The 23926-nt window shown below is 37.6% G+C and overlaps 1 protein-coding gene across 1 annotated transcript in view; it reads right to left on the bottom strand.

The window, feature by feature from the left end:
• BICD1 (BICD cargo adaptor 1) overlaps positions 1–23926 on the bottom strand; it is a 283341-nt gene that overhangs the window by 24278 nt on the left and 235137 nt on the right. Inside the window, 7 exon segments of the mRNA XM_079139326.1 lie at positions 5802–5828; positions 5831–5858; positions 5860–5908; positions 5910–5993; positions 6943–7260; positions 10934–11085; positions 15243–16337. Coding sequence (XP_078995452.1) covers positions 5802–5828; positions 5831–5858; positions 5860–5908; positions 5910–5993; positions 6943–7260; positions 10934–11085; positions 15243–16337 — 1753 coding nt within the window.

The raw sequence follows: 23926 nt of genomic DNA, 5'->3' as shown, positions 1-23926 counted from the left end.
AAAACACTGGGCTAAATTTGAGGACATTTGGTATTTATCTAAACAAAGCAAATATGGAGCTAGTTGGGAAAAATTGGATAAATTCCTATATTTTTCAGTTTTCTATTAGGTGTCTATCATGAACAGTGACAAAGAAAATCCAACAATGAGATGCATCTCTCACGTAATATCCTTAATAATGCATATTCCAATTCAAGATCATTCTAAAAAATTTCCTGTAAAAATAAAATTACCACTTGAATACTGAAAAAAACAAAAGAGATTTCAAGGTTTTGTATATTTCCACTGTAAAAGGAATCATCATTAACCTCCTCAAAGGAAGAAAAAAACCTGCAGCATTTATGATTCACTTAAATTTGGAAATCTGAACCAATTTCTAATTGCATACTATATTGGGGCATGATAGAAAAAATGTATTTTTCAACGTGTTTAGTAATTTTCTGAATTATTTATTTTATTAAAAAAATTTTTTTTGTGGTGCTAGATTCTCATGGATGCTAAGCAAGCTTTATCACTGGGCTACACCCCCATCCCTAAATTAATATCTCTGAAATAACTTTTGTTTTAGCAGATCCGAAACTAAAGACAACATGTTCTAGCATCAGGCAATGCCTAAGCCTTCCCCCATAAGGAAGAACTCTGTGGAGGCTGTGTTAAAAGAAAATATAAGCCTCAAAGACCACAGGTTTCTGGAAGGAGGTGTAGCTCAGTGGTAGAATGCTTGCCTAGCACATTCAAGGTCCTGGGGTCCATGCCGGTCGGTGCTCCCCACTCCCGTAAGATTACAGGTTTCAGCAGATGCTGTTCACTCCAACTATTTCAAGAATTAAATACTGTGGAAAAAGAAAGGAGAGTGATATGAAGACCTGGAAGATGCAGAAATAGGGAAGCCTCTACAGAAAAATATAATTTACAAAAAAACAAACTACCGAGGCCATTAGTTCAGGAAGTAAATTCAAATAGCATTCACTGAGCTCTTTCCAGAAGAAGAAAGGTGATAAGAGCCGGCCTGTGTGCGCACAGGACAGGACTGGATTTCATCCGTAGGGTGGACTTTTTTAACTTCACACACTTGAGAACATTCCTCGCAGTTTTGATTCTGGTTAACATGCTCTTTCATTTGCACATTCCATTAGTTTCCACACCTGCTTCTTTATCTTAGATGTTACCCATACCTAATCCATTCTTCACCTTGCTGTCAGGATGGTTTTATATAATGGACCTATTCTTGTGTTAGGTGTGCTCAGTGGTACTGGTCCCTGTCCACTTTTCCAAGCCTCATCTCCCATCATTTCCAAGTCTTGACCTAGGTTCCACCCCCAAGCTTAAAGCCTTTGTACAGTTGACTTCCTTTCCTAGAAAGCTCTCCTCATTATCCACCCCTGCACCTCAATCTCTAGTCACCATTCACAGCCAGCATGTGCCTCTGTTATGGGAGGCTGTGTCTAACCTCTCTAACTCCTTCATTTATTCCAGGAACACCTGTTAACTCCATTGCTTATCTGCCTGCCTTCATCCCATACCAGGCTGTGTGTTTCTTGAAGAACAGGGTTGTGTTTCATTTGAATATCATTGTATATCAAGAGCCAAGAAAAGTGCCTGATACATAGTAGGTACTCAATAAATTTTGCCAAATTTTGATGAATAAGTGAATGAGCAAATGAACAAATGGTTTAATGAAAGAAATGTGGTTTTGGTAGAAGCTTAAGAACATAAGCTTTGAAATACAAACAGAAAAATGTTTACTTGTTTGAATGTAGTGAAATGTTAAAGCAATTTTTACTATGAACATGCTTGTAGATATGTTGACAACAATTTTTTTTTTTTTTTTTTAGCTTTACCACTGAACTGCATCCCCTGCTTGACTACAGATTTTAAAAGGTGATTATGAATCTAAGGTTAGCACATTTCTCTGAGTTGCTTTTAAAATCAGCAAAATCTAAAATATGATAGAAAAAAATTCAGATTTCAAAACAATGCAATTCTCTTACACTAGTTCAGTAATGATGTAAGGAGCAAATTATTTAGGATAGTACTTCAAGAAAACATCAAAGTTACTTTTTTAAGTTTGAAATTTCTTATCTTGCACAAATGCTGCAATCAGATCTTTAGTACAGAAATAACATCTCTTGCCTGTAAATTACATGGATTCCTTTTATATATTCTGATAGACAGATTTTAATTATTGATTAATGGTAAGATGATATTGTTGTTGTTGTTGCTGTTTAAGTCTAGGCAGTTATAACATCAAGATAAAATGTTGGCTACAAAATAGCAATGAGTTAGGAAGATATGCAATTTCCTGCCTGATTATAAATGTCTTGATGGCAACAAGGTCTCTTTTGATTCAAATTCATCAATGCTGGAAGGCACTTCTCAGATGAGCTGGTAATTGAGACTGTAAAAACTAAGAAGAGTCGAGGACACGGGAGTTTATATGCCAGGATAAGGATAATGGTAAGAATAAGAAGCCAACAGTTATGAACAGAAAACTCTGGAATTTCAGGGGATAACTCAGCAGAATCAAAGTCAGAGGCAAGAGCCAGAATTTTCCCCCAAAAGGTTGTACTAATGTAACAAACCAATCAGTATAGTGTACTAACCAACTAGCATAAAACTAATATTGTAAATCAGTGTTCTACCCTAGAGTGGATTCTTCAGAATTGAGAAGTTGTGCTTCAAGAGGATGGGGTTTTTTGTTGATCAGCTCATAGAAATGAAGTCTATTTAAAAGTATATCTTAGGGTAAAAACATTTTATGTTTCATGTTTTAAAAAAAAACTAATATAATTAACTTATTGATATAATTATTTCAATGATCCTCAATAGAAAAATAATGCTGACATATCTGCTCATTAAAATAATTTAAATTGCCTAAAAATATATATTAATATGTATTTTAGAAAATACATATTAATTTAACAAAAACATCCTGATAAGTGAACAGGGAATGGCACATTAAAAATGGCTGATATAATTTGTTATCAGTCAGTAAATTTTATAATAATCAATAATTAATATTAAACTCATGAATAAAAAATCTCAAAATCTATTATTACTTATAGGTTTAAGATACTGCTTGCATAGAATATAGAACTGGTTATAAATATGGCATATTTCTCCTTTTTTGGCATAATGAAAAACGTTTTATATAGTAAAAGCATTCTAAACAACATTCAATATATTTTACCCATTATAGTTCAGCCTAGGAAAAGTAATATACGTTATCAATAATGCAGGTATTTTTAGGAGCTACAGTTTGTTTAGCGTGATCAATCAATTTTTATAGTAATCAATTTAATTAAGATCTTTTAGAAAATACAGTTGGTTGACCTAATAATTTGTTAAGAATCTAATTGACTATGTTATATAATTGAAAGCTCTGTGGGTATAACAGCTTTACTTCTTTTCCTCTTTTATTATTATAACTTCAAATAAAGGGTTAGAATTATAAAGTTTACTCGTAAGTTATCATTAAAGTGATTTTTTGGTCTAGTGATGTTTCTGAAATCCTTATTATTTATAGTTATAATCTTATATATAATAACCATTTCTAAGGCCAATCATATTTTCTGGTTACTTGAAACTAAAGAATTTCAGAAAAATAATGGTACTTTAATTCACATAGGCTAAGCAGTCTTAGAGCTGAAAATATTTACAGTGTGTGTAAAGTAGCAGAAAGATTTAGGTTTTGCAGAAGGGGAAACACTTTGTGGGACAATCCACACACTGATATACCCTTTTGACAACAACATCAAAATGCAGCAAAAGCTATAAAGATGTTCAATTTCTAACCTGTGATTTCATTCTTGAGAAAAAAAATCAAGTACATGGGTAATAGAATGCATGTGGCTATTCCAGCAGCATTCAATAATTACCATTATCCATCCCAGTGGACGACCACAGGGGAAGAGTGACTAATGCAATAACAACATCTGAAATAAAATTTAAGATACAATAACATTAAAAATAACAATGACCAAGTAGCAACATGGAATGTTTATGATATAATATTAATGACTTCCACAATGTAATGATAATGACGTAAAATATATAGTCATGTACACAAGAACCAAGCAGTCATACAAAATGAAATAGCTATTGTTAACTTTTATTAATTTTAGTCTTATTGCCATACCACCTTTTAAAGTGAAATGCAACAGGAATTACTTATTAATCATATCATTTGTTTTCTAAGGTCTGGTAGACAGTGCTACTAAATCCACTTGTTAACACTAAAAAGAAGGCTTTTGAGGGTTTTCCCCAAGTTAGGTGCTCTGACATATCATTACCCTTTTGGTGACTCACAGAATACTTCAAGGTACCTTCCAAAGGTGTCTAAAAGATAGAAAATGAGTTATGAAAGTAGAAGTGACCAGTGGAAGGATTACTTTCGTGTGTGCACCTGTGCATCTTGGGCTGTTGTGCCTTTATAATTCACTATCATTACCGATTTCCTCAACATTCCCCTAACATTCTTAGAATGTAGAATATGTGGTATAAAATATTATAGCACATCTTTTAATCCCAGCCAGTAGGCTGATTAAATGAATCAGGTAAGAAAAATATCAGAGATCTAAAGGCTGAGGTTTCCAAAAAGGAATTAAGGTAAAATTGAAGTAAATTAGGTAGGAAAGTAAAATTGAAATTAATTAAAACAAACAGACAGACAAAACTCTCACAAAGGTGACAAACTCAAAGGCTACAGTAGAGGACAGAAGGTAACAGAAAAGGTACAGCAGGCTAAGTGTCGGTAATAGGGAGTGATGTGACCAAGTGCCAAGCTCACTCTGTCTACCAGCGGCAGCCACCACTGAGCTCCAACAGGTTGTTGGCATGCATGAATGCAGACCAAGGGCTGCCAGATATCCAGAATCGTTTGAAAGAGTTCAGAATTAACAGGCGTTCATATGAAATCCCTGAGTTTGTAACTGCTGACAACTAACTTGAATTTTTAAAAATTTTTTGTTCCCTGTAATAGACAAATAATAGCTGTCCTTGGGCTTATTTTCTTTCATGGGCATCCTGTTTGGCATCTCTAACTTATACTTAACATTCATGGGTTTTGCAAAAGGATAATCTTTATTTGCCAGAAGTCCCATTTTCTTTATTTGCCATAAATCGTGCTTTTGATTTAGGCCTTTTCATAGGAAAGGTTAAAAAAAAAAATCCGATAGTGACACTAAAGTAAAGCATATTGGTAATCATAAATAAAGGGCTTACAAATGACAAGAACCTTATACTAACACCTAAATGTTCCTGAGGAGCAAAGCCTTCAAGGAGTTCACTTTAATTTTTTGTATAATGACTGACTGTATAATTTTCTGTAGACATGCTGAGTCACTACAAAAGGAATTAGTCCGAAAGCCATAATATAAACAATGTGGCTCTCTGCTAAAATTACATTAAACGTGGTAAGAGCCAAACCGAAATCTGACCAAGATGGAATGAATCGCCACGAGCTACCAAACTGCAGAGAGGATTCGGGTGTGCGCACCTCGGTGCACCTCTCCCTAATTTCCCTTTCACTCTCCCATTCCTTCCAGCTCTCAATTTCCATCCTTGGCTGCTGGAAGGAAGCCCCTGCAGCCTTCTCAGGAACAATGTCTGGCTGTGGTCAAGGAGGAGACAGGAAGCCAAGTGCAGAGGAATGTTTACTTCAGTGGTGGGAATTCACACATCATCAAAGTCCTCAGAGTTAGACTCTGTGGATGGGTGAGCGTGAGCGGCTGGAAGGAAGGGGAGAGTCGTCTATTCAACTAGACATTTGCATCACATGCACCCAAGGAAAAAATGTTTACCTGGTGGAGCCACGGTTAACCTTTTTCCTTGCTGAGCCGGTGCCCTTGGATGAATTCCACTCATGGAAGGGGGGCCCTTCAGAAGAAATGATTCTGTGGAGGTGGATCAGGGGAACTCTTAATAAATTCTGTAGGTAGGAAGCCCCTGAAGTCCTGGGACGGCTCTGATCACAAAGGGAAGGTGAAAATTGTCTTGCAGGAGATCCAAGAAAAATACATATAGGAAACAAAAAAGTTTACTTTATTACCTTTCAACGCCCTCACCAGTGACAACATTATTTATATTGGCATTTACTTGTTTTAATATGTAAATCAAGATTTTTGCTAATTTTTTTTTTTTAGTTTCCACATCAGGATTCAACCCTATTTGGAAACTGCTTTGGATACTGGAAAAGATATTTATTATAGTTAGTTTGACCCTCAAATAGAAAATATATGTAATTATTTGATTCTTAAATGAAAGCTCATAAAATAGAAAGTTTTACTATATTAACAGAAAAACACAGCGTTAGTAACTCAATAGCCAGGACTTGGGGAAGAGTCATGAAATCAGGCCACCAAAAACCTTACAAGTGGTTTCTCTGTGAAACAGTCACATGCCAAGTGAAAGAGCACAAAAATCTTGCTTTTAAAGAAAAGGACTGTATGTATTCATTCCATTTTACCTAAATACAGGCATGCCCCTTTCAGTCATCAGTTTTGGTCATATAGACAAAGTTCCCTTAAGAGAACATATTCATATCCTGCCCCATGAAAGAGAAGCTGGTAAATAGCACCATTTCCAGAGGTACAATGACTTAAAATTATAATCCAAGTAGAACACAGCTTCATTCTTAATATCCACCTTTACCGATTTTCCGATTGGAGGTAAGGGAGAGGCATATATGCGTACAAAATGCAGCAAAAATATTAACAGACACTTTGAAAATTATATTATGGTCAAAGCGGTGGGGATGGGGGCAGAAAGGAATATAGTAGCACAATTATCACAAGGAAGACCAGCATTTGCGAGGCCCCTCTATAGCAGCTCCCATTTTTTCTTCTTCCCCTCCTCCAGCCACCACAACAAGAGCACATTAATTTTTGCAGTTAACTAAAATCTGGCCACTGCACCATACTATGAAGATCGCTGCATGCATACCTTTTCCTCTGAGTGCCACTGCTGACCCGAATGGTGGGTGTCTGTGGGCCCTGACTATGCAGGAGGTAAGTGTCTATGGTGGGCACGGTGACTGATGCCTCCCCACTTACTTTAGGGCTGCCGATCTTGCTCTTTCCAAGTTTGCCTTTGCTGCGTCGGGACTGCTCATGGTCAAACTCTAAGTCCTCCAGCCGCTGGGTCAGGGCGAGTTTTTGCTGGATAGCCATTCGTAACAAAGTGTTTAGAGTCTTCTTCTCATCCTCTGCAGCTGCTAACTGTCTCTGCATCTCATCCAACTGTGTGACATATTCATCACATCTGGAACCCAAACAGAAAGGTGGTGAGGGGGACATCTTGGTGGACTGACCTGGAACTCAAGTTGGAAAGTACAGTGCTCCTCCCTTAACTGTAATTTCACTTCCCCACAGTTTCAGTTACCTGAGGGCATCTGTGGGCCCCAATTTTATTTGTCTTAACTCAAAAGGTTTTTCTTTTAAATTATTTTATCTTATGTTTATTTGTGGTACTGGGGACTGAACCCAGGGACACTCTACCACCAAACTTATCCCCAGTCCTTTTTTATTTTTAATTTTTAATTTTGAAACAGGGTCTCACTAAGTTGCTGAGGTTGGCCTCAAATTTGAAATCCTCTTGCCCCAACCCCCAGAGCCACTACAAATATAGGCAAGTACTATCATGAACAACTCAAGAGAGTTTTCCATTCTCAAGATTTTATTACACTATATTGTTATAATTGTTATACTATTTGTTATTATTACTCTTTTGCCATGCCTATTTTATGGATGTATAGGAAAAAAACATGGCATGTAACCTTTATTACAGTATATTGTTATAATCGTTCTATTTTATTGTTAACTGTCACTGTGCCTAATTTATAGCTTAAACTTTATAACAGATATAGGGAAAAAAACACTATACATCGGGTTTAGTATTATCAGTGGTTTTAAGCTTCTACTGGGTTTCTTGGAATATATCTCCGACAGATAAAAGGAAAACTATTGGAATGAATTTGACTAGAATTTAGATATACAGATATACAGAACACTGGTCTTCCTACCAACGGAATGGATATAACCTATAGTAACAGAAAACTGGGAACACAGAGCATGTTCAATAACCCACACAATGGGGTACATATGGGAGCACTCTGAATAGGCATCATGAACCCCAAGGACAGAGTTCTTTGGAGGGGCTGCTTTGTGGCAGTAATGTACAGTCTCACATGTCCAAAGTACCTTAAGTGTGTTACAATGGCTCTTTCTGCTGTATAACATTTGTCTTCTTTGCAGGAACAAGACAAGTTTGTCATAGGTTATGTCTGTGGCATCCGAAAAAACAATAATGTTAATGAAGAAAATATTTGCTTCTTTATCTCTATTTATAGGTTTTATTTTAATTTAGTACAGATTGCAATATGTACTAATTTGTCTGAATTAGAAAATGGTGTTTTCAATGATTTCTCTACCAGTTGAGAAAAGCAGAGAGTTGTCAGAGAAAACTTGCACAGGTTTGATGGAGGTAGAGCCGGTCATCAGAAACATCTTCATTTCAGCTTCAGCTTGTGCTAAGCACAAAGGCAAGCTCAGTGATCTATTTCCCCACCCAGTGGGAAACCTGAGCCCATCCGTGTGCATTTGGAAGGAAGAAGGAGTGTGGGAAAAAAGCTTACGCTGAGATTTGCTGTTTACCCATTAAGATATTAAACAACAAATACTCTGCATACACCAGCAGATAGTTAACGACCATCTTGGAATTATCCGAGATGCATTATACAAACTTGGAAATTAGCACAAGCCTGGGGTAGTATTTTAAAGAAGAAAACAGGCTCTGTGGTAAAAGAACTTGAAATCTAGGGAGTGCCCATTTCTCTTACCTTTGAATGTCAGGAAGCATAGTGGGGATATACAGATTGTAAGAAAAACCAGAGCTTAGTAAAACACAAAGTGAATTTCAGGACCCTGGATTAATCCTTACTGGCCAGATAACAATATTTTATACAAATAGCATTAGACAGTTACTCTATCTGAAAAATCAAATGTCTATGAAAATGAACTAATGAGGGATACAGGCTATCACTCGTATATGGAGACTTCAAATATCCCTTTAAAATGTTTTCAATTCCTTTCTCAAAGAAGGAATTTATGTTCTCTTGATTCTGATTTCCGTCATTGGAGACAGGACCATTCCTGTTCTCTATCCTGCACCTCCGTAGTGGCCAGAAGTACATGTATTACACTTTCCAATGCCACTGTGCTCTGAGCCTCAGAAGCCAGTTCCTCTCCACCCCCCGTGGTCCCTCAGGCAGGTGCTTAGACTTCTCTCTGTCATTTCCAAGAGATTCAATTACTTAGGACCTTGAGCCTTTTCTTTCCCAAGTTACGAAAAAAGCTGCACAGATCCCTGGGACTCCCATAAAGCCCAAGTTATTTTTTTTAAATTACACTAGCTACATGTAAATCATTTACTGAGTATGCAAATAAAGTCAAAGTTATGCTTTGTGAATTTTGCACCAAATTTCTATCAGAGAAGATATATATAATTGGTGCTTTCTTTCTTGGGGGGAGGAATGCATTGTGACAACAAAAAAGGTATTTCAACAGTATATTGAGAATCTCCAGATTTTGAAACCCTCAAATCGTTACATTATAATAATAATAGTTATTATTATTGCAGTACTGGGGATGGAAACCAGGCCCTTGGGTATACTGGGAAGGGCCCTACCTACTCCAGAGCTATATCCCAGCCTAATACATTCTTTTTCCCCCCACATTTAAAAAATTAGTGCATTATTAGTTGTACTTAATGGTGGGACTTCTTGTTACAGATTGGCATATGCATACAATATAACACCGTAATTAGAACAGTATCACTCCCTGGTATTTCCCCGTTCTCTCCCCTAGTCCCCTTCCTCTAGTTTACTGATCTCCCTTCCATTTTCATGAGATCCCCCACCCACCTTTCTTTTAATTTTTCCTCTCTAGCTTCTACATATGAAAGAAAACATACAACCCTTCACCTTCTGAGTTTCCAAATATTCTTTTTTTTTTTTTTTGCAGTGCTGGGGATTGAACCCAGGGCTTTGTGCTTGCAAGGCAAGCACTCTACCAACTGAGCTACATCCCCAGCCCTCCCAAATATTCTTAATAATCACTTCAAATTTAAAAACAAAAGCACTGCCTCATAATAAAATGTGTGTGGGGGGAATAGAAATGAATATTTGTAGAATTATTGGGCAATGTGAAAAATTCAGCAATATACACAATTACCATTTTAGAAATAATGTAAGTAGAATTTAATTCACAGTGTATTAAAGTTTCAATATCAGTTGATTTGATGAATATTAATCTTCATTATGGGGGAAATATTGGTAAGCCCCTTTATGTATACTTTTATGTACTTTGTCACAGAAATATATTTCAGGGACCATAATATTTAGCTATTTTAAGAATAATTTTTTCCTTTATGGGAAGCTTTAAAAAAATCTAATATTTGGGATAGGGTTGCAGCTTAGTGATAGACCTCCTGCCTAGCATGTGTGAGGGCCTGGGTTCTTTCCCCAGTATCCCTGATCCCAGTCCAATATATAATTCTTTTGAGCATACAATCTCTAGAAAAAGTTTATTAAATTAATTAACTTTTTTTGTTGTTTGTTTTTGAGACAGTATATTGCTGTGTTGCCCAAGTTGGTCTTGAGCGCCTGGGCTCAAGTGATCCTCCTGCCTCCGTCTCCCAAGTGGCTGGAAAAAATATTTTTATGTAACAGAATTGCTTGATGCAGTGTGTCCAGTAGAGGGCTCTGGAATCGAGCACCTAAGATTTTGCCTTACATTTGTCAGAATCTCATATATTTTCTTCCTGCTTTCTTGTCCCAGATCATAGTTCGATACACTCAAGACGCACCAAGACCCACTTCTGAGTGCCACAGTCTTTTCTCTCGTGAACTACCATATTAGGAAGAAAACCCGGTTACCTTGTTGCAAACATTGCTCTCAGGGATGAGAAGGTGGCTGCATCTTCTTTCAAAGCCTTCAGTTCGTTCCTCAGTTTTGTCATCGTTTCTGTCACCATTGCTTTTTCATTCTCATATTTGTTCTTCAGATTAGCTAGGGCCACCTCAGCTGTCTGAAGCAGAAAAGTCACAATGCTCACCCCGTTTATATCAGGAACACTGGTCATACACACTTCTTCATGCTGAGTCTATTGTTTCCTCTCATAAATGGAAAGTGAAATTGACTTGGTTAGAATTTACATAAGCATATGTACATACACTGGATATAAGGAAGGTTTTCTTTAATGTCAAAATGTGTAGTGAGGGCTGGGGATGGAAATCGGGTGTAGAGAGAGAGCTTGCCTCACACACATGAGGCTCTGGGCTCAGTCCCCAGTGCTGCCCAAACAAACAAAAACCCCACATAAACCAAAACAGCAACAAAAAGCAAAACAAAACCAAAAACCTGGTGTGAATTCATAATGTGGTAAACTGCCCTAGAAGTCAATTGTGAGCCAGTCAGTATGAGGAGGGAAGAGACTAACTGTAGTCCAATAAGTACTTCATGTAGATTGTTGAAGGTGCAGAAATTTCAGAGATGGAGGGAGCCAAAATGAAACCTTACAGAAGAAGGATTTTATTACGAAGTTAGTAAAGAAGCACAGCTTCCAATTGAAATACATCAGAACTCAATTATTTTTGCATCCTCTGTGCTCCTACAGGCCTAACACCTGAAATAAAAGACCATTGTAATCTATAACACGAGTATATGATACATAAGCCGATGTTATTATATGTTTAAGGAAAAGAAGTAACAAAGAATCAGTGAATTATAGTTAAATTTAATTATTCATAATCTCCAAGAAAGTAGAAACTCCAAAATGTAGAATAAGTTAAAATATTTGTTTGGATTTGGGAGTGTGGCACATCTGGTTTCTAGATTTAGTAGTGTCTCAAATCAAGAGCTAACCTGGCACGGTAGAAAGTAAAAACACAATGACTGAATCCAGTACATAAAATTGGTGCATATTTAGGGACTGCCTGTTTGATGCACAGCACATGGAGCTGGGAAGTCAACACGGAAGCGTGGCATATGGCATGCACTGTGAAGTCAAACTGGAAACAGAATTTTTACAGACTCTAAACTATAACTTTTCAGAGTGTAGAAATATCCAATACTAGTGAAAAACCCATTACTAATGGGATTCCCAGGAAGACTACCATTATATATCTGTGCTTGAAATGGAGAGCTTCAACTTTCTTATGCAAAATGTCAACTTCTATAGAAATGGATGGATTCATTTTTAATTAAACCAATATCAGGATGGGGGTATTTCATTAATATTTGATTCCAAATTAGTTTCTTACTGGTTTTGACTAAATTTAAATTCAGATTAAAATGACAACTTATATAGCAATTCTGTATGTTCTGTAATGCTAATAATCAATGGAATCTTCAGAAATATTATAAATTCAAAAAATTATCCAGAATAAATTGACCTGGGGAAAATGTCAGAATGTCAAGTTTTCTCTCTCTCTCCTCTCTCTCTCTCTCTCTTTTTTTTGAGGTACTAGGGTTCAAACCCAGGACTCACATGTGCTAGGCAAGTATTCTAACACTGAGCTACATCTCTAGCAATCGTTTGGTTTTTCAAAAAGTTTAGACACATTCATTTTGAACAGATGATTAAGTTTAAGTCATGCAAATGTAGGTGTAAGGAATTTGTAAGCACATAGAGTCATATAGTCAGTTTCTAAGGGGAGGAAAGAGGGGAATGACAGAAAGCTGAAATAGAAGAACTCACTTATTATTTGTGAGAAATACCCAAAAGGAATCAGTTTTATTTGTAGATTTATTTGTTCATAGACTATGCAAAACTTTTTCAGAATTAATTTAAAGCATCTAAAAATCCATTAGATTTGTTGATATCTTACTTACTTAACTTTCTCCTAGTCACACTCTGAAGTTAACTTTAAAAAAAAAAAAAAATTTCTATCTTCAGAGACCATCACAAACACACAAACATTCCCTCAATACATGTTCCTGTTTTGTCACTCTTGTCGCACTGTACCTAACTGTCTGTCTGGGATTATTTCTTCTTGCCCTGGGAAAACACTTTCTTATCCTTTAAGAACAAAAGAAAAAACTCAATAATAATTGTTCTTTGAAGTCCTTTCCAGCTTCTCTAAGAAACATTGCTTGCTTCCTCTGTAATGTTTCCCTAACTTGTATTACAGCACATATAACATAAAACTATAATTATCTGTATTCTGCCATTCTCAGGGGGCTGTGAGTCCTCTTCTGGCAGGCAGAGACCACATATTAGTCTTATTTGAATCTTCATATCTAACACATTTTAGTACATAAATGGTGCTTTAAAACCAAATTATTCCATCAGAAGATACCATGCCTCTGAAAAAAAATCCTAAACTATAATAAAAGATTCATAGACGGGCTGGGATGTAGCTTTGTGGTGGAACACTTGCAGGGGATATGCAAGGCCCTGAATTTGATGTCTAACATCACGAAAGAAAAAAAAATTCATTGAGAATACAAAATGCCCATCTCAAAACAAGATGATTCCCTTTCCCCTAAACCACAGAATTCTCACCTTAGTCTCAATAATTAACATTTCACAATATCTAAATATAATGATGTTATCTGCTGATATTCGAAGCTATTTATGGGCATAAGCATCACAGTAATAGGCCCACTGTTATTTTAATGGGCTAGAAATGTGTTTTCATTTGATTTATTGAGCATACTACACAGGCTGTGACTCTGTTGCAATGCAAATGATACCACACAGCACTGTGAAAATAAAATTCAGCTAGGTGTGCTTTGCTCTGCTCTAATTTCTATGGCACTGTTTATACCACTCTAAAGTGTTACACCTATTTTAGCCTATAATTACAGGCATGTGTTGAATTTATACTAGATTATTAGTCTTTTTTTTTTTTTTTTTAGGTTACTAGTTGTTTATTTTTGGATCCCTACTTACTATCTCCCATAAATTATGTGTATAGTCAATGAATGTTGGCTCACAAATTAGTTCTCTCTTGGCTGATCAACCAACCTTACTATTTCAGTCAAATCTCTTGACATTTTCATTGGTCTAGTTTTCTAGGTTGGTTAATATTCAACCCTTAGGTAATAAATCAGAGAAGTTATCTGATGACTCAACCAAGAATGACCCCCGGATATTGTGCTCTTGGTAAAGATTGTGTAAGTCTTGTCTAGTGTGATTTTGATCCATGAAACTCAGTTTCAGATATATGGTCACTAGAGTTCATTCTCCCTCTCTCTCTCTCGCTCTCCACTGCTTTATTTTTATTTTTACTTTTTTAGTTGTAGATGAACACAATACTTTTATTTATTTTTATGTGGTGCTTAGGATCAAACCCACACATGCTAGGCAAGCACTCACTACTGAACCACAACCCCAGCCCCTCTCCGTTGCTTTTTGATTTGTTTTTTTGCAGTGCTGGGAATTGAACCCAGGGCCCATGCATGGTAGGCAAGCACCCTGCCACTGAGCCAAATCCCCAGTTCCCCTCTCCTCAATCCCCCACCGCCACCACCATTTTCTTCTGTCTCATTTGTTTGCTAATGTGGGCACCAAACTATTTCATTTGTTGGTAAAATCTGCCTGGCTTTGTTTTTATCACATGGCTTCCCGCGGCTGTCACATTCTTCATCCCTGAGTCCATGACTTCATCATTTATCTAATACTCTTGTTTCCCTAAGTCTATAATTAAAGACAAGACACCCATTTTCTGTCTTGTCACATGCCCAGAACTTGAGCCTTGAAGAACCCCCATCTCTAAAGCTGAGGTCAGGTTGGTGGCTCTTGGATCTCCTTTAAACCTGTCTGCACCGAGACTCCCCGGAGCACCCTGCCTGCCAGGTGTCTGTCTTTCCTGCCATAGCTCCCTGGTTGTTGTAAGCTGCCATACCAGCCTCTTCTGCCACTCTCCATCTCTTGCTGCCACACCACAAGACTGGGGTCCTGTATCTGCAGCTGGGTCTTTTCTTCTGCTCCTACTTTTACCTTCCTCACCCCTTCCTCCACCTAGTTGGGCACAACTACTCTCTGTTCCACCCATTCACTCACTTTAAAATAACATCACATTCTGATCTGGCACTAGGATGTAGTTTGTTTTATTACTCCACTGACCAGTAATTTGAATCTGTCTTGATAGTCCTGGAACCTCAACAAAATGGGGCGGGGGGTATAAATTGGTTAAGAAAGCTTTTGACTAGCATGCTTTCACTGTAGAAGGAGATTACCTGTTTGTTGGCTTTCAACACTGCCCTCAATGTGGCGATCTGTTCCCGTTTAGTGCTCAGCAGGGACTTTAGCTTGAGGATCTCTTCCATTAAGGCCTCCTTGTCTTTATCAATCATGGGGGCCAACTCCCGAGCCGCTGCTCTTTGACGAGACAGTTGCAAGGACCGGTCCACTGCTTTCTGCAGATGCTTGATTTGGTCCCGGATAATGGCATTAAGGTTGTAGATATTCATTGGCTCTTTGCGGATATCACTTGTATCCAATACTGGAGATGACGGTGGGGCAGTAATAACAGGAGAAATCGTGGGGGTCTTAGTTGGACTTGGTTCTTTGCTGGCCTCTGTGTTTTCTTTTGGAACAGGTTCAGATGAGGTCCTTGTTTCTACTGGGGATGACACACCCCGTCTGGCCAATCGTGGAGACAAAAGTCCCCTGGGATCATCAGGGCCTTTCAGGCTGCCACTGCGGGTAACTCTGCTTTGCCTGTAGTAGTCCAGCATGACCCTGTTGGGAGTTTCGTTATTACAAAGACATACATGGTGGTAAAGCTGAGCTAACTCCTCACTAAACGTCACCAGCTCATCCTGGGCTGTATTAAGGGTATTGTGATTTTCATTGGCTATGCTGGTCATCTTTTGCAACTCCTTCTCCATGTGGGCCATCTTCTCGCCACTTTCCTTGGTGTTCTTCTCAAGGCTTGTCACCTGCTCATCATACATTTGGATCTTACTCTCATACTTGGCCTTCTCTTCTGTATAATTTTCTACAGATTTATTATATTTTTCCTTTAAGGCCTTAATTTCTGCTTTCAAATCAATCACCTCAGTCACTGCCACTCTGTATTTGCACTCAAGGATCTCTAAGCCATTGATGTCCACCTCATAGTCATGGGCCTCCTCCCCTGAGTCCCGGCCCTTCTCCCCGTCCAGCTCCGCCTTGAGCTCCTTGCTGCTCTGCAAGCCCCTCATGGCATTGACATGCTCTGTGAGCCGGTGCACCCGCTCGTGTTGCTCCGTCAGCGCCCCCTTGGTGTGTTCCAGCTGTGTCTGTGACTCCTGGAGATTGGCCAGAAGAATGGCCTTCTCACGCTCTACCTGCAATGAAAAAGAAAGTCTCCAAGTAACTGCAATGCAGTGCCGCGGGAAACTTAATCCCTTCAGAGTGGGGCATGGGCATATTTAAAATAACTGCAGCACAGTGTTCCCATTATTTCAAATTAAATTGGAGTGTTGTTTTCTTATTCAGCAGTTCTGGGAAGTCAATCTAGAAGTACATAATTCATAATATGGTATTGATAAAAGTCGAGCCATTTGAATTTTTCATAAAGGAGATAGAAAATCTTCTGAATATTCTATTATTGGCATTATGTACGATCCCAGTGAAAATGGATTTCAGCAGTGTTTTATTCTTTTTCCCTTGAAAATCAAATGAATTTCCCTGGAAAAGTCTAAACATTATTTGAAGTGTACATGATTATAGATAAAACCATTTCCAAAAAGCTCCCAATAGGAAAAAACCTTCTGATAAAATAAAAATCGATCAAGACAAAGTGTACTGAATGTGCCTCAAACTTTTTTGAGACAAGTGTCATGATAAATGAGGTAATGGGTTTGGAATGGTTTTCAAGCAGTGCTCTGCCAGTTCATACTTAACATAAATATGTTCTAAGCCTAAAAGGATAAGCACACCATTCTCTTCATGATAGCACCTCCAGAAAACATCACACAGAACAGTTTCATGTGGGTATGTCCATATGCAGAATTGCTTTCCACGCCCAATGTGTTTCTGATAAGATCAACTGACTAGGGAGTGGTAGCTTTTTTTTTTTTTTTTTTCCCCTTAAGTGCTACTGGGGATCTAACCCAGGGTCTTACATGCTCAACACACCCTCAGCCCTTTTTCCTATTTTATTTTGAGACAGGGTCTCGATAAGTTGCCCAGGTTGGCCTCACACTTGTGATCATTCTGCTCAGTCTCCTGAACAGCTGGGATTACAGGTGTGCACAACCACACCTGCTATGGTATAAATTTTATATGTATGTATATATTGAATAGGGAGTGGTATACACACACACACATACACACACAACTGAACCGGCAGTGGTACTCAACTTTTTACATATACATATGTATATATACACATATGCATACATATATATATATATACACACACACTACATATATGTAGAGTATATATCTATATATGTATATTTACACACACGTACGTAATTCTACTCCTTTCCTCCAGACAATTAAGGTTGATCTGACCAAAACACAATTACTGAATTATTACAGATAATTTTTACAAAATTCCAGCATTATATTCTCCTTTGGTTATTAAGGATTGTAGTACCTTAATGTATTTGGATTTCAAAGAGCAGGCATTTAAACTATTTAAGATTCATTGTGGCTAGAATTAATAAATGTAAAACACTTAAAAGCTTTAAAAAGACTATACGTCTTATGTGTCATTATTTTAATCTCCATTTGTGAAGAACTTATTCAAGAGAGATTTGCTGAGTTGATTATAATCTTCTAGCACCAAAAGAGTCACCTTATTTTTTCTTATCCTCTTCATCTTCTATCTGGAACTGGGAGTTTTTTATTTTTTCATGGTAGGGCTGAATGTTTTATCAGAAAACCTAAATGCCACATTTGTAATCTATTGAGTATAAGCATACAATCTACGTGAGCTATTACTGTTGTTGTTATATCCCATGTGTATTTTTAATTTCACTGGGTGTCTGCTATTCATTTATTTATTTTTGGTACTGGGGATAAAACCTAGAGCCTCGCACACACCAGGGAAATGCTCTATCACAGTTACCTCCCAGTTCTTTCTTTCTTTTTAATGTTGAGGCAGGGCCTAAATTGCTTACAGTCTTGCTAAGTTGCTGAGACTGGCCTCAAACTTGGATCCTCCTGCCTCAGTCTCCCGAGTTGCTGGGATTATCACCTGTGCCACCATGTGCCCTGCTTGCCTTTTAAATAAACATATTGACATGTATTGTGAAAGACCAAGAAAAGATAATTACAGTTAGTATTAGAATTTCTATAGGAAAAGAAATCAAGGCTGTTTTCTAAGCTATCAATTTCCATAAATTTCATTTTTTAGCAATTTAAAAGGATGAGTTTTCTTATTTGTGAATTTTATCTCAATGTGTAATTTTATTGTTTAAATTAAAATAATAATTGTATATATTTTGGGGGACAGTGTGATGTTATTATACATTTATGTGTTGTAGGATGATTAAATCAGGCTACATATGAATCATCTCACATAGTTATCCTTTCTTTGTAGTAAAATATTTAAAACCTACTTTTAGCCTGGCACTTTGGTACATGCTTATAATCCCAGTGACTCAAGAGGCTGAGGCAAGAGGATTGCAAGTTCAAGGACAGCCTTAATAACTAAGCAAGTCTCTAAGCAATTTAGCAAGACCCTGTCTCAAAATAGAAAAATAAAAAGGGTTGGGAATGTGGCTCAATGGTAAAGTGCCTCTGAGTTCAATCCTTGGTACCAAAACAAAACAACCTCCTACTCTTAGCAATTTTTTAATATACAGTATTCCTAACATCACCACCACACTGTACAATGGGCCACTAGAACTTAATACTCCTCTCTCACTGAAGCTTTGATCATCTCCCCTTTCCCTGTTCACCAGCCCCCTCCACGCCTGTGGTGACCACCATTCTACTCTAATTCTGAGTTTGATTTTTTTAAGATTTCATAGATAAGTGAGATCTGTGCCTTCTTATTTCACTTCGCAAAATGTCCTCTTGATACATCCATGTTGTCACAAATGACAGGATTTCCTTCTTTCTAAAGAACAAATGGTAGTATTCCCTTGTGTACATAACCCATTTTCTTTACTCATTCTTCCACAGAGGAACATTTACTGTGTTTCCATATCTTGGCTATGGTAATAACATGGTAATGAACATGGGAATGTAGTTGTTTCTTCACCATATTGACTTTGGGTCCTCTGGATACCAAAAGTGGGATCCAGAAATGGGATTGCTGGAATCTAAGTAGGATAATTCCATTTTTACTCCCCCCCCCATAAAATCTTAATTCTAGTCATTTGACTCAATTTGACACTTAAATGATCGATGTGATTTTTTTTTTTTTTTTTTTTTTTTGGGTGCTGGGGATCGAACCCAGGGCCTTGTGCTTACAAGGCAAGCACTCTACCGACTGAGCTATCTCCCCAGCCCCCAATGTGATTCTTATAACAGGATACATGGTACCAGTATGTAAAAAGAGAACTCAGAAAGAAGTTATTCTTCTCTGCCTGGCAATGAGTATCTGCCCTAATGAAAGAGAATGCTATAAAAAAAGGGTAACAGAGATCAAAGGTGAGAGAATCCATCATAAAAACGCATATTTCAAAGGATGTGGTGAAAAGAACTCACAGACACAGGCACACAGAAAAGTCAGTCAGGTGGAAAGGACTCAAAAAAAAAAAAAAAAAGGTGAGGGGGGCTGGGGGAGGCACACTTCCCAACTTATTCTGGGATATTAGTATTACTCTGATACCCAAACCAGACAAATATACTACATACAATTAATGAAAATTACACACTGATATCAATTAGGAATACAGAACAAAATACTAGCAAACTGAATCCAGTAACATAAAAAGTATTAGACAATACAATGAAGTGGATTTTTTCCTGGGGATGTAATGTTGATTTCACATGCAAGAATCAATAAGTGTAATACCCTGTTTTAATAGAACACATGACTAAAAGCACATGATCATCTCAACACATGCAGGAAAAGCATTTGACAAAATATAAGGTGCCTTCACGGGGGAAAAAGAATGTCAACAATCTAGGAATAAAAGGAAATTTCCTTACACCAATAAAAGGCAACTACGAAACAGCCACACAGTATACACTTCTGTAAATCAGCTTTCTGTCACTGTTGACAAAATATGTGAAAAAAATCAACCTGGAGGAGGAAAGAATTACTTTGGCTCAGGGTTTCAGAGGTTTCAGTCCATGGCTGGCTGGCTCCATTGGTATGGGCTTGTGTGAGGCAGAACATCATGGTAGAGAGGGCATGGCAGACCAGAGCTGCTCACCTCATGATGGCCAGAAAGCAGAGGGAAAGAAAGTGAGGAAGGGCAAGGCACAAGATCTACCCTTCCAGGATGCACCTCCAGAGACCTGCTTCCTCTAACTAGGCTCCACCTCCTACAGTTTCCATCATCTCCTGATAGTCCATTCAACTGTGAACCAGTCAATGGATTACTCTATTTTTTGTTTTGGTTTGATTTTGGTGCCAGGGACTGAACCCTGGGACAACTAACAACTGAGCCACATCCCCAGGTTTTTTACTTTTTGAGACAGAGTCTTGCTAAGTTGCTTCTTGCTAAATTGCTGAGGCTGGTCTTAAACTTGCAATCCTCCTGCCTCAGCCTTCCAAGCTGCTGGGATTACAGGGATGCACCACCATGCCCAGCTGGATTACTCTAATGATGAGATCAGAAACCTTATGATTCCAGTCACTTCCCCAAAGTCTCATCTCTGGACACTGCTTCACTGGGGACTATGTTGGGGGATATTCCAGATGCAACTATGATGAAAGTTAATGGTGAAAGACTGAATCCTTTCCTGCTAAGATCAGAAACAAGACTATGACTAATTGCTTCTGCCACTTTTATTCAACATAGTACTGAAAGTTCTAGCCAGGGAAAATAAGGCAAGAAAATGAAATAAAAAGCATTTACATTGAAAAGGAAAAAGTATAATTATCTTTATTTGCAGATGATGTGATTTTTATATAGAATTCTTTTAAAAATCCACTTTTAAAAAACTATTAGAACAAATAAACAAGTAGAGTAAGTTTCCAGGATAAAAGATCGATATACAAATCTCTATTGTATTTCTACATACTAGCAATGAAAAATCAAAACTGAAATTAGTAAAATGATTGTATTCACAACACTATCAAAGAGGAAAAAATATTTAGGGAAAGTTTAACAAAAGAATGCAAAATGTATACTCTGAAAGCCATAAAGCAAAATTAAGAGGACCTAAAGTCGGGCATGAGCCAAGTCCAGAGACTTGGGAGGCCAACACAGGAGTATTGCAAGTTCAAAGACAACTTCAGCAACTTAGTGAGGCCCTAAGCAACTCAGTCTCAAAATAAAAAATACAAGAGTTGGTGAGTTAGCTCAGCAATAAGGTACTCCTGGGTTCAATCTCCATAACCAAAAAGAGAAAAAAGACCCAAATGGAAAAATAAATATCCACTGTTCCTAGGCCAAAAGACTTAATGTTAAAAGGAAAATATTCCCTAATTAAATACATATGCAATGCAAACCCTACCAAAACCTCAGCTGAATTCACAGAAACTGTCAAAATGATCATAAAATTCACATGGAAATGCAAAGGACACTGAACAGGTAAAAATGAACTTAAGAAAAGTTTTCAGAAAAGGACAAACAAGTTGGGGATGGTGGTACACACCTGTAACCCTAGTTCCTCAGGAGGCTGAGGCAGGAGGATAGACAGTTTGAGGCCAGTCTGGGCAACTTAGTGAGACTTTGTTTCAAACTTTTAAAAAGGGTAGGGTATATAGATTTAGTAGTAGAGTGCCCCTGGGCTCAATCCCCAATACCACAATTAAAAAAAAAAAAGAAAGAAAGAAAAGAAAAGAAACAAAAGCAAACTGCACAGTGTACTGTAAAGCAATAATAAGGTAGTGTGGTACTAACATGAAAGTGGATATGTAGATTAATGGAATAGAATTCAAAGGTAAGAAATAGACTCATACATCTATGGTACATTGATTTTTGATAAAGGTGTCAAGACTACTCAATTAGGAAAGGAAAGAACAGTCTTTCAACAAATGTTGCTTGGATAAGTGAATGCCCACATGTAAAATAATAACAGGAAACCCCTACCTCACATCGCTTATAAAAATTACATCAAATCATATCAGAGACCTGAATGTAAGAGCTAAACAGTAAAGTTCTTTGAAGTAAACCTACTTACAAAACTTTATGACCTCAGACCAAGCAATAGTTTAATGACATCAAAAGCAACATAACAACAAAATAAACTATAAACATCAAAATTAATTTTGTGTGTGTGTCCCCGCTGGGGCTTGACCAGTGACTTGTACACGTATCAGTTCTACAACTGAACTATACCCCTAGCCCCAGATTAAAAACTTTTATGCATCAATGAACACCACCAAGGTAAAAAGACAACCCACAGAACAGGAGAAAATATTTGCAAATCATATATCTGATGAGAATTTTCTATCCAGAATATATTTTTAAAAAACCCTCATAATTAAATAATAAAAAGAAATCACTCAGTCAAAAAATGTGCAAAGGAAGTGAACAGGCATTATTCCAAAAAAGATTTACAAATGACCAATAGGCTCATGTAAAGATTCTCAATATCATTAGTCGTTGAAGAAATGCAAATCAAGATCATAATGAAATGCCACCTCACACCTGCTAGGATAGCTACGATTGAAAGGGCTGATAACAACAAGTGTTAGAAGAATAGAGGAATCAAAGCCCTCATATGGATGTATAAAATGGGGTGGCCACTTAGGAAAACAGTCTGGCAGCTCCTTGGAAGGTAAAACAGAGTTAATCATGTGGCCCAGAAATTCTACTCCTAGAATTCTACCCAAGAGAATTAGAACATATGCACAACCCAAAGTTTGTAGGTGAATGTTCACAGCAGCATAATTTATTCATAATAACTCAAAACTGGAACCATTTCAAATGTCCATTAACTGATAAGTGGACAAATAAAGTATGATACATTCATGCCATGGAATATTATTTGGCAACAAAAAGGAATAAAGTGCTGGTACGTGTTACAGCATAGATGAAGCTTGAACATGTTAATGCTAAGAAGCTAGTCACACAAGACAATGTGTTCCATTAATATGAAACATCCACAATAGACAAATCTACAGAGACAGGCAGTTCACAGATGAGTGGCTGCTTAGGGCAGGGGTTTCTGGCAAAAATGCAGAGTGGCTCTTAATGGTTTCTTTCTTCTCTTTTTGGTACTATGGATCGAACCCAGGAGCACTTTACCATTGAGCTACACCCGCTGCCTCAGCCTTCTGAGTCCCTGGGATTACAGATGTGCACCACCACACTTGGCCCACGATTTCTTTTTGCTGTGATGAAAATGTTCTGAAATTGATGGTAGTGATGGTTGTTCAACTTGGTGAACCAACGACCACATCAGACAGAAGGATTGTTTGCTCCATGAATGGTAAATGGTATCTCCGCAGCCCTGGTCTACAACAAAGACGAAAACAAACAGCAACAACAAAAAACTACCCAGAGGCTTTCCCTGATTGTGCTTAGAGACAGTCTTCTAATGTTTGTTGATATGTAATAGAAAAAGTAAGGCTGTGGGAAATTTGCTTCCCTACAAATTTATGAAGACTCTCAAGTCTGAAGTTTAATCACTTAAGTGGTACTAGGAAGGTGTCTCTTGAGTTTTAAGAACCAGGAACGGACCAAACTTGTAATTAACTTCATCCCATACATATGGAATGAGTCCTTGCCAAGCAGAGATAATATTCAACTGTGTGGAGCAGCTCCACTCGCTAGATCTGTGACCTTGAACACATGATGCAACGTGTTGTGCCCTAGTCCACATCTGTACCGTAGGGACGACATGATCTTCC

The sequence above is a fragment of the Sciurus vulgaris genome (assembly GCF_902686455.1).
Source record: "Sciurus vulgaris genome assembly, chromosome: 5".
NCBI classification, from domain to species: Eukaryota; Metazoa; Chordata; class Mammalia; order Rodentia; family Sciuridae; genus Sciurus; species Sciurus vulgaris.
Note: the sequence above shows the minus strand (reverse complement) of the source record. Positions and strands in the feature narration are given on the sequence as shown.